Source organism: Phyllostomus discolor, chromosome 15 (assembly GCF_004126475.2).
Source record: "Phyllostomus discolor isolate MPI-MPIP mPhyDis1 chromosome 15, mPhyDis1.pri.v3, whole genome shotgun sequence".
NCBI classification, from domain to species: domain Eukaryota; kingdom Metazoa; phylum Chordata; class Mammalia; order Chiroptera; family Phyllostomidae; genus Phyllostomus; species Phyllostomus discolor.
Genome location: NC_040917.2, coordinates 647,573 through 658,953, shown reverse-complemented (window position 1 = coordinate 658,953; position 11,381 = coordinate 647,573). Strand labels below are relative to the sequence as shown.

Sequence of the window (11,381 nt, the reverse complement as noted above, 5' to 3'; positions counted from 1 at the left end):
AGTGGATATGACTGAGAGAAACAGTGGAGGGTGACAGTTTCCTGACCTGACATCTTTTTGTTTGCAGGTGTCCAGTGTGAGGCGCAGCTGGTGGAGTCTTGGAGAGGCTTGGTGCAGCCTGGGGGGTCTCTGAGACTCTCCTGTGTGGCCTCTGGATTCTCCTTCAGCAGCTATAATATGACCTGGGTCCACCAGGCTCCAGGGAAGGGGCCAGAGTGGATCTCATACATTAGTACGACTGTTACAACAACAAACACACCAGCTCTTTGAAAGGCCTATTAACCATCTCCAGCAACAATGGCAAGAACATGCTCTATATGTAAATGGACAACCAGAGAGCCGAGGATATGGCCCTGTATTACTGTACAAGTGACACAGTGTGGGCAAGTCAGTGTGAGCCCAGATACAAACCTCCCTGAAGGAGATAAGAGGACTGGGCTACAGGGGGTATCCTGGACACCATGGGACACTCAGGGCACACTGAGTGCAGGGATCAGCTTGGGAGCAGCGTCAGATGCAGTTTAAGGGCTGGTTTCCTGGCAGGTGTGGGGTTAACTCTCCATGCAGCAGTTTCCCTCTAGGAGCCTCCCCTTCTGCATGGTTCTGTGCTGACCTCTTCAGTGTATGAGTTACAGAGTCTTGTTGTCATAGAAGGAAAACACTCTCACATGCTCCAAAGTCAGAGAGACATATGCATTTATTTTCTCTTATTCTAATGCAACATCAATGAATCATCAAACCTCCTGACCCAAATCAGATGAATCCAACCAGTGGCTCTGCTGGACTCAACAAGCATCCCAGCCCCACACAACAAAGGTTCCAAGTCAGCCAGCAGCAAGGCACATGCTTGATGGACAGTGGGCACTGGAGGTGTCTGAACCCAAAGCCAGAGAATGAAACCCCTGGTTGTTATGGACACTGGCCTGGCATCATGCTCACAGCACCAAGTGTAGGTGACATGACACATGGCAAAGGGGCCCATGGCAGTGTGGTGAGGACATCCAGGCTGTTGACACATACCCCAAGGTTCATTGAACATTTATCACCTATGGACTTAAAATCTCTGGGAGGGACAGGAAAGGCCCTTCAGCAAGTTAGATGATTACAGTAAGTCCTGGTTAGCAGCCCCCAGGGTGTTTACTGAAGGAAGAACTACCAGCAATTAATATGAGGCTGTGGTTCTCAATGGGGGTCTCTAATAAACTGAGAGACTTCTGAATTTTCCCAATAAAGATGACACGTGTGAACACAGTCCTGAGTTAAGCCACTTCTCCTTCCTGTCACACTCTCACCCACACCCATTCTTTGCCTCCTTGACATTTGTGTTAATTCCCTTTTTACTTCTATTTCAATTTCAGTTGACATTCAGTATTATTTGATAGGAACTTCCAGCCTACAACAGAGTAGCCAGGCATTTTTTATACAATTTCTGAGGTGATTGCCCCATATTTGCAGTACCCACCTGTCACCACACATAATTATTACAGTAGTATTGCCTTTATTTGATGTGCTGTACTTTACATCCCTAAGTTTAATCATAACAGTCAAGGTCTGTGTGTTCCTCTGTCTGATTTATTTTATTCAGTATAATCCACTCTATGTCCATCCACATTATCCTAAATCATAAGATTTCATTTTTTTACAACTGGGTAAAAGAGACTGGAGAACTTCCAAATTAGTGGCCTGGGCAGAAAGTCCACATAGGTGTTTTTTTTTTTTTTCTTTCTGTAAAACAAAAGATTCATTTTTATGTTGGCTAATTCCTGGGTGGTATAATGATTAATGTTTTCAACTTATGTCTTGATTTGATTGCTATCAACTTCCAATGGTGTAAAAATGATGGTGGAACACCACCCACTGATAAATCTCCAGCTCGAAACTTCAAAAAACACTTTTGATAGATATGATCAATCTCAGCACCTTCTATATTCTCTGCACAAAGCTTTTTTAAGTTTTGCATTTCTTTTCCCTTATTGTATATTTTCAAATAATATAGTGTTGCATGCCTAAAGTCTTGCATTCTCTTCCATCCTCAATATTAAAATAACCACAGAATTCACCAATTTGGATGTTGTCTAAATGCATGTTCATATGAGAGCTGTCACAACACAATTCAAAAACATTGTTTCAAATGAAGTTAAGGACAACTAAGCACTACAAGAGCCGTCTTAGAGAAAAACCAAATGAACTCTTGGCCAAGACAGTAGATTAAAGACTAGGTGACTATATGAGGCTTTTTCAATAGAAAATGACACAATACAACTTGAAGTTGCTGCAGAGGGAGGAAAATCACAACATCAAGAGAAAGAACCCTGGAAGTGTTGACTCCAGGCTTGTTTGATCCCACCACCCATGTCCCTGGGAGCCTCTCCTCCCATTTCTGCACACTGATGCACACAGCATATAACTTCATGCTCAGGCGCTGCCCCTCCAGCGTGGATCAGGTGAGAGCATTCTGGAGTCTCATGTGCAGACCTGAAAACAATTGAAAGAGGGAGGAGAGGAAGCTTGTGAAATTTACTGCTGATGAACCAGGTTTGAACGCGTCTCTTCCAGGCCTGACTAGGACAATGCCAAATGTTCACAGACCTACAGATGCTGATGGTGAAAATAAGACTGGTCTGCCAGTTTCATGAAGGGCTGGAACCACCAGCCCCAGGATGAGGAGGCTATATAAATTGTTTATTTACTTGGTGATCATTGGATGGATACAAATGACGGTCTTCATATCAATTATGCTTTTGTATGCTTTCTGTTGTTTCATATTACTGACTGGCATAAAGTTTTTCCATAATGGAATTTCTATAATTGTAACATACTTAATCATCTTTAACTTCACCTTCACCCAAGCAGGTCTAGTCATGTCTGAGTTTGTACTGTTTCCCAAATTTTGAACCTGTTTTGACCACAGAGTCTAGAAACTAAAAGCAAAAACGAGTCAGCTTGGCTGTTGCACATTTGGCACAAACTCCTGAAGGATCCTGAACTGGGGGCACTGTCCACTTCTCAATAGCGTTCACACTTCTGTCTCCCAGTGATCCACACAGAAGTGCCACCTCTTCCAACACCATGTCCACATACTCCAGATCACATGCTGTTCTTAGTTCATTCCCTCATCACTTTGTAGGGTAAATGGTGTTAGACCTAACTTCTCATCTCCTGAACATCGATGTCCTGCAAGTTCAATTCTCCCTGCAGTTATGAGAGTTGAATTGTATTGGTGTGTTCATGACTATTGACTTTTAGAGGCATCTCTCATTTTCAGTTCCTCTCAGTTTCTGACAATTTACTTGCCTGGGTCTTGGACCATCTCCTGGAGCAGTTGTGTCACTAGAGAGAGCACAGGACCTGATTTAGGAAGTAATCATTTTCTTTTCATTTTATTATTTTTCTCTCCACCACAAAACATTACTTTCATTGCTTTTAGAGAGAAGAAAAGGAAGAAAGGAAGAGAAAGAGAGACAGATTGCTTGCTTCCCATTCACATCCAGACCAGGAATCATATGCACATGAACCTGGGATCAAACCTACAGCCTCTTGGTTACAGGGCAATGTTCCAACCAACTGAGACAAACTGTCCAAGGCTAGGCAGTAATCCTTAACTCTGAAACGTGCACTCTGGTACAACTCACATGTCACCGCCCAAATCCACAGGTCCCTATTTAGCAAGAGGACAGGGAAATAGGGTCCCTGAAAAGCAACCCATGCTGATTCTGCAGCTCTAGGACAGGAGCCCAACCTGTGGTTGTCAGGCGTTCCCTGCTCAGGACAGAACACAGGCCACTCACCATGGAGTTTGGGCTCAGCTGGATTTTCCTTGTTGCTACTTCAAAAGGTAATTTATGGAGAACAAGAAACACTGAGTATGTGAGTGTTTATGATATGAACAGTAGAGACATGGCAGTTTCCTGACATGACAGCTTTGTGTTTGTGGGGGTCTAGTGTGACGTGCAACTGGAGGGGTCTGGGGAAGGCTTTGTGCAGACTTGCAGGTCTCTGATGCTGTCCCGTGTTAAGTCTGGATTCACCTTTAGTATCTAGTGGTTGAGCTGGGCCCATGAGACTCCAGGGAATGGTCTGGAGGGTGCCTCAGAAATTAATGGGGATGGGAGTACCATGTACTATGCTAATGAGTGAAAGGATGATTCACCATCTCCAGAGACAGTGGCAAAACAAGTCTGTACCTACAAATGCACAACTTGAGAGCTGAGGACATGGCCGTGTATTTCTGTGCCAGACACACAGTGAGGGGAATTCAGTGTGAGCCCAGACACAAACCTCCCTGCTGGAGACAAAAGGGCTGGGCTCCAGGGGATGATGTAGACACCAGGGGGCGCTCAGGACAAAGGCTGATTGATTTGCAAATGGTTTTTCTCCATCTTAAGCTTAGACAGTAACTTATGGCAATCCACAAGCAATTACTGAAACAATAGAGATTCATATGATTCATCAGATTATGTGAATATTTTCTTAGAAGGATGTTTGCTTGATGCAGGTCCCAGGTGTGATAATGTATTGTAATGACAAGATCAACACAGACGATGAATGTGCAGTGGCTTAAATGACATGGTGCCGACATAACTGACACATGCTTGACAAATCCAACACAGTTCCGAGGTTCCGAGGAAATGGGAACTTTCTCAGTGTTCTTCTAGGTAGGATCCACCTGCAACATTCCCTAGACATCAAATGTCCCCAGACAAAATGGTCTTGTCTGTCTCTGGAGTTTTGTGAGATCTCAATACCCACCAGACTGCTGGATTTGGAGGACAGGGAGTTCACACATGGGATATCACCAGAGCTCCTCCACGAATGACCCCAGAGAAGACAAGCTTGGAAAGGGAGTCAGAGTAATGGCCAGTGGTGTCTGCATTTTCATCGGTGACACCAGCATCAGTGTGCATGACCTCCAATATCCATTCACACTCAGATATGACTTATGAGGTATCTACAACTTGGACTGAGGCAGACTGCACAATCTGAGGAAAGTCTGTGAGTCCACTTGTGGAAAATGTTGGGAATTAGAGCAGAAAGTGTGCAGTGTAGTGGTACAGGGATACACTGTACAGAGGCAATTATAAGCTGATTATTTAGCATGAAAAGTCCCCTATGGCTGAAGAACATCGAAGAATCTGGAACCTGAAATATCCATAAAGTCTTGGGCCAGAAAAATAAGCACTTCCCTAGGGACAGCTGTGGCCAGAGCAGCTCTGTATTAAAACAGGAACAATTACACTGGGCTGCGCCACCTGGTGAACATGAAGACCTGCTCCTCCTGTTCTTGATCCAGGAGCCGGTCTTCCTCGGTGGCTGACCTTGGAGAACAGGTGGCTCTGTTAGTTCCTGCTGTCACATAACTACTGGATCTTTAACATCTTCCAAGTGTTCACCAATATGCTACTTTGGTCCCAGGTAGATTTTTAGATGGATGTGCAGGCCCTTGTGTGGAAGGCCACCACACTGAGATGACGAGTAATACTTGTGAAAAAGTTAAGAATGAGTCAGCTCAGTCACCTGAATCACACACTCTTTTACCTGATGGCCATGAACAGCCCGAGTGCTTGGGAGTGAAGGATAAATGGGTATTGCCAAGTGGCCTACCATACATCAGGAAGAATTTTGTGGAAACCTAGTCACTATAGAGATGACCATAGAGACCCTGAGCAGAGATAAATCAGTAGGGAGATAAGTGACACATGGAGTAGGGCCTATCACATCCCATTGGAAGAAACTTCCAGGTGACAGGATCCAGCAAGGATACTTCCTGTTGCCCCTGTTGAAGTGAGTGACCACCTGAGTCCCTGAAATGAAATACATGGAGGAGCTTACACAGAGTATTGATGGGTTCAAGGTCCATATATTCCTCTTGCACCCATGGAGGTACCAAGTGCCAACCACAGAGACAGCGACTGAGCATGGAATTAATTACCTGAGGTAATGGCCCACACGGCTCACAGTGGATGGGTCAGACCACGTCCCATATCCCATGGAGGCTCTGAATGGACCCTGACAGGGATGGGCCCTTGTTCTGCTTTGTACTTCACAGACCCTGTGGCAGGTGCCACTTCTCAAGAGCTGTGAAAAGAATTGAATGCATACATGGCACTGCCCTGCATCCCTTCCTGTCTAGAGACACACTTCGCTTTCCATAGCATCTAACAATGAGCAAAAAGGCACCACCTCAGATGTACTCACAGTGTTCCATACAATCTTCATAGTCCTGGTTTGACAGGAATGGAAATGAGCTATCAAAACATGTGTTTCATGCACCTGAAGAGATAAAGGTGTGAGGGCTAGTGTACAGGAATCATTGGTGTGTGCTCACACTCACCATGAGGTGCCCAAGAACATTTCCATTGCACAAACTCTGCCAGTTCCCTGGGGGTTGGGGAAGGAGACATGGGCTAGTGTGCAAGTAGGGCCATACCAGTTCCCCCACATAATCTCACCCTCTCTTTCCCTACAGGGTGCAGTGGCCCTGGTCCTGCAGGAGTCAGAAACAAGTTTCCCTAAGCAAGCAATGCTCAGTGACCTATGTATTTCAGCCTTTATGTCAGAATTTCTATGAACCCAGTGGGGTGGACTTGCCTTCACTCTGTTGGGTACAGTCGAAGAGACACACAGTAGTCCAGAGATTATTTTAAAATATTTTTGTTTGGGAACAAGAATAAAATAAACTGTTGTTATTTACAGGTTAGAAAAATAAAAATGGATAGACATCCTCCTTATTGAACTGAAATATTTGCTGTTTATTTACATGTTTCAGAATCATCCACATATTACCCAGTGAACATGACCTTTGCCCTCTTCTTCTCACACAAACCACATTTCCTTCTTCTTTTGGCTTCCTCAAGTCCTTGTGTAACAAGGGCAAAGATGGTCCTGCCCTCATTCAAGGTTGTGGCATTGACTGCGGGCTGCTCCTGAGACAGGAACTGAGAACCAGGTCACCCTCATCCTGCATTGTGCTGTGCTGCCTTCCACTACACAGAGCCTCAGCTAGTGGGCATTCTGGCCCAACACTGGGGATCTCTGTAGATGATGGGAAGGTGCAGGATGAGTGTAAGGCACAGGCCAATGAGATGTGCTTCATTTCACTCCCTGATCCACAGTGTCTGTGACACCTGAGGTCTGTGACTTGGCTTGTGTTTCCAATGATAAGAGAAGACAGAAAGGACTCTCTTAAACCTGGGTGTGTGTGCCTGGGACTTACAGTGATGACCCAGGAAAGCTACAGATTCTGTGCACCAGAATCTGGTGTAAGTCCTTTTGAAGAACCCCCAGAAATCCACCTCATCGCACACTTTCGTACTTTCAGATATCATTGAGGACTTTGTACAAGTTGGAGAAGACATGTCAGCACACACAAAGAACAAGACTGAATGGCCTTGGTGGAGGGATGGCACAGACCAAGGGGACAGGGAATGTGAGACCTCAGTGGACACCAGTGTGACCTGGGACTGACCCAGAGAGCAGAGACTGTGTAAAGCAATATGTTGGTTTCCTCCAAGATTTTAATTAGTTTCAGATTTGAAATATTAATTTAATAAAATTAACAGAAATTTAAAAATGTAGGGATGTAATTAAAATACGTAATTAACCACCCTGTTTGGCGTAGCTCAGTGGATTGAGCACGGGCTGCAAACCAAAGTGTCACAGGTTCGATTCCCAGCCAGGGTACATGTCTGGGTTGCAGGCCATAATCCCCAGCAACCGCACATTGATGTTTCTCTCTCTCTCTCTCTATCTCCCTCCCTTCCCCCTCTAAAAATAAATAAATAAATCTTAAAAAAAGATGTAAAGAGGAATAAATACTCAGTAAAGAAAAACATAATTCAAAAAATATGTAGTTTACAAACTAATTGAAACAGCAGATTTAACCATCATTTACTACCCATTATTATTACGACTGCCAGAATTATAAAACTTTCAACATCAAAACTCAGCATCTCTGAGTCTCCCCACAATGTGGAGGCGGTTACTCAGGCAAAAGGAACATCATAATTATGTAAAGCAAAAGGCATGGGGATTCTTTAAGGACTGTGATTTATAGCAGGTGATATTTACAATGATTCTGATGCCATATGTTGTCTTATAGTCCTGCCCTGCTAGGTGAGGAATAGGGTCTGAGAAAAGTGTCATTGGGAAATTTATCCTCTGCAAATGTCACAGTGTAATCACACAGGCCTGGAGGGATCAGTGACAGTGACACAGTGATCACATGGGCTGTGGTTTTATGCGACTGGCAGTACAGTGGGCTGGTTTTCATGGCCATCAGTGCGCGAATGTGTGGCCTACCTGAGGTGTTTTGACATCGCATAACCAACTAAGTCTCCAGGCATTAGGGATATTTGAGCCCCTTTAGGGTCTTATGGGACAACCTTCCAATACATGGTCTGTTGTTGACCACAAAGCCGTATATGTGCGTGACTATACAGGACACTGTGGTTGTAGAATTTTCCAGTGGCAGATATGTTTAACACAATGCTTCTGAAGTAAATCATTTCTAGATCAAATGTTCATCACTTGTGATAGGGACTTGAAAGATCCCTGAAATAGGAATAGTGGTGACTGGCCCATCTCGTCTGGCATTTATCTTTGTGATCATAGAAATTGGCACCCTGTGGAGCCTCACTCTGAAAGGACACCTGCCTGGTCTCTGTGGAGCACCTGTCAGACAGTGAGTTTCTCCTCTGCACGTTACACTCACCATTGTGAACCAACACTGAGACTCCTTTGTCCTTTATCAGGGCCATGATGTTCTTCATCAAAATATTAGGGAAACACATGACACAGTTTCTGTGAGAGTGAGCTGTCAGGTGAATGTTGAGATGAAATATTGAGGTGAGATACTGATGAATTAAATGTAGTTAAATTGAAATCCTTTACATCACCAACATAATGTTAAGGGAATGAAAAGACCATCACAGACTGCACAACATGTTTTCAAATGCTATATCTGAAAAATGTTGCATCTTAAGTATATAGGACTTTCTACATATTTTGGGAGGCCAGAGCCCTCTGATCAGATGCCCACTGCTCCCAAGAGGCTGTATTGAAGAGGGTGCCTTTGAGCATCACAGTGACCTTCCCTCTGAGCAAAGCTATGGACAGACCCTCTTCACTCTGCTGCCTCTGACCACAATGAACCCTTAGTACCAGAATCTGAGAATGCGGGTCAGCCATGACTCTGCCCACATCTTCTCTTCAATAATTGGATGAGTCTGCATCAAAGACAGGTGTAGTGTCTGCTTTCTATTTTATCTTCTGCATAAAAAGTGTGCTTCTGTCTGATGGAATCTGTGAGGGGTCTCTGCATTAGGCCACAGTGCCTTATGGGAGAGTAGCTCAGAGAGACTTCTGCTCACATAGAGGACTCACACAGTGAGGGTCCTGGGAGTCCACCCTGCCCACACTTTCTAGTTACTCATATAATCGTGGCCGTAGGTGTTTGACTTAAAGAAAACAAGGACTTGGTACACACTCTCCTATATGTTGGGATCATATTTATGATTTACTTGAAGGCAATGTGTTACTAAATACAAAAGAGTGATTATATCATCTGCCCAGTCATGGATTTTTTTTTTCAAATTTGTCTTTTTGAAAGCATATGGACATAAAGCTAATCAATTTTATTATCTACATGAAAACCAATGGCATTCCGTATTTCCTGTAACACACAGAAATGTGGGGCCATCCTTCAAGGTGTTTGCAATGTGCCTCACAATGAAAGTGTCCACTCAGTCCAGGTCTCAAGGCATGCAGTCAGGAGAAGAGACACCCACGGGGGATGCTGTCCTGCTCCCTACCCACTCATGAGAACACAACACTCACATGTAAATTTCTCTCCCAGCTCCAGGGTACATCCTCTCTGGGCTGTGGGGTCTCACTGCTTTCTCCCTGCATGGGGCTGAGGTCACTGGGAAAGACAGGTCTGTACTCTAGGAGATGAGACAGGTAGGTCTCCTGCTGTGCATGATGAAAACCCCCATGGTGAGTGTCTCATATGTCAGACATGAGTCTATGGGATGGTGGTTACTGCACATGACTGACAGGGAATGTTACTCCTTGTGCCCAGGTGTCCTGTCCGATCTGCAGCTGCAGAAGCCAGACCCAGGACTAGTGAAGCCCTTGGAGACACTCTTTCTTACCTGAACTCTCTCCGAATTCTCTTTAATGAGCTACAGTGAGCACTGGAACTTCCAGGCTCCAGGCAAGGGGTTGGAGTGGGTCCATGCTATGTGGAGTGGCGGGAGTGCAGACTCCAACCCAATGCTGAAATCCAGGCTCATCATCACCAGGGACACATATGAGAGCCACGTTTATTTAACACTGAACGGTTAAGTGCCAGAGACACAGTCATATGATACTGTGTGAGGCATATAGAAAGGAGAAGGTGGTGTGATCCCAGACTCAAACCTCCCTGCAGGAGACTGGAGGGCTGGGTTGCAGGGAGAACTGGGGACACCAGGGGGCGCTCTGGATACAGGGGGTGATCAGGTCCCACCAACAATGGAATATCCCCTGGGTAGATGTGGACCTGATAGAGAAGGAAGGAGCTTCCTATTGGGAGCAGAGATTTCCTTTCAGAGCCCTCAACTCCACCAAGTGGCATCTCTTCCCACTTGTTTGTGAATCTAATTTCTTGAATTCTCACTGCAGAAAAGATGTGAGGAGGCAACACTGTTCATTTGCAGATGAGATGTCAGCAGTGACTGGAGGCCTCTTTCTCTCCAAGTCCATCTGTGCTTGTTAGTCTTTCACGATAATGTGAATTACAGATACTTATGAAAGTAAATATATACTTAAAATGTATGTCAGCAATCCGCTAGGATTGTTTGTTCCAAAAGAACAAATCGTTTGTTCATACAAAAATATATTCAAATATTTATAGCTTCTTCATTTTGTTAGAAACTACAAAAAAACCCAAAGGCCTTCTATTAAGATAAAAAACTTTTAAATTGTATATATTTACTTATTTTTGGAGAGGAAGGGAGGGAGGAAAAGAGGGATAGAAGCATTAATGTGGGGTTGTCTTTAGCATTCCCCCTAGTGGGAACCTAGGTAGCAACCCAGGCCTGTGCCCTGACAGGAAATGGAACAGGTGACCCTTTGGTTCACAGACCGGCACTCAACCCACTGAGCCACACCAGCCAGGGCCCTTCTATTCTTAAAGTAAGCAAGCTAGGGAGCATCCAAGAATGGAATTCTACTCAGCAGTGAAAAAAATGATCAGCTGATACAGACATCCATGCTTGTGGGTCTCAGCAATTGCTCAGGACAGAAGGACCCAGGCTCAGAGACTACAGAGGGGCATGTCCTGGTGTTCACATGACCACCTAAGGATAGCAAGCCCTTGGCTGAGCTTTCTTCCCTTTTCT

The 11,381-nt window shown here is 44.7% G+C and overlaps 1 gene segment (V, D, J or C); it reads left to right on the top strand.

The window, feature by feature from the left end:
- The first annotated feature begins 4,199 nt into the window (after nucleotides 1-4,199).
- The window catches only part of LOC114489669, a 384,977-nt gene continuing 377,795 nt past the window's right edge, over nucleotides 4,200-11,381 (top strand). Inside the window, 1 exon segment of the C gene segment in view lies at nucleotides 4,200-4,234. Within this exon segment, the coding sequence occupies nucleotides 4,215-4,234 (20 nt within the window).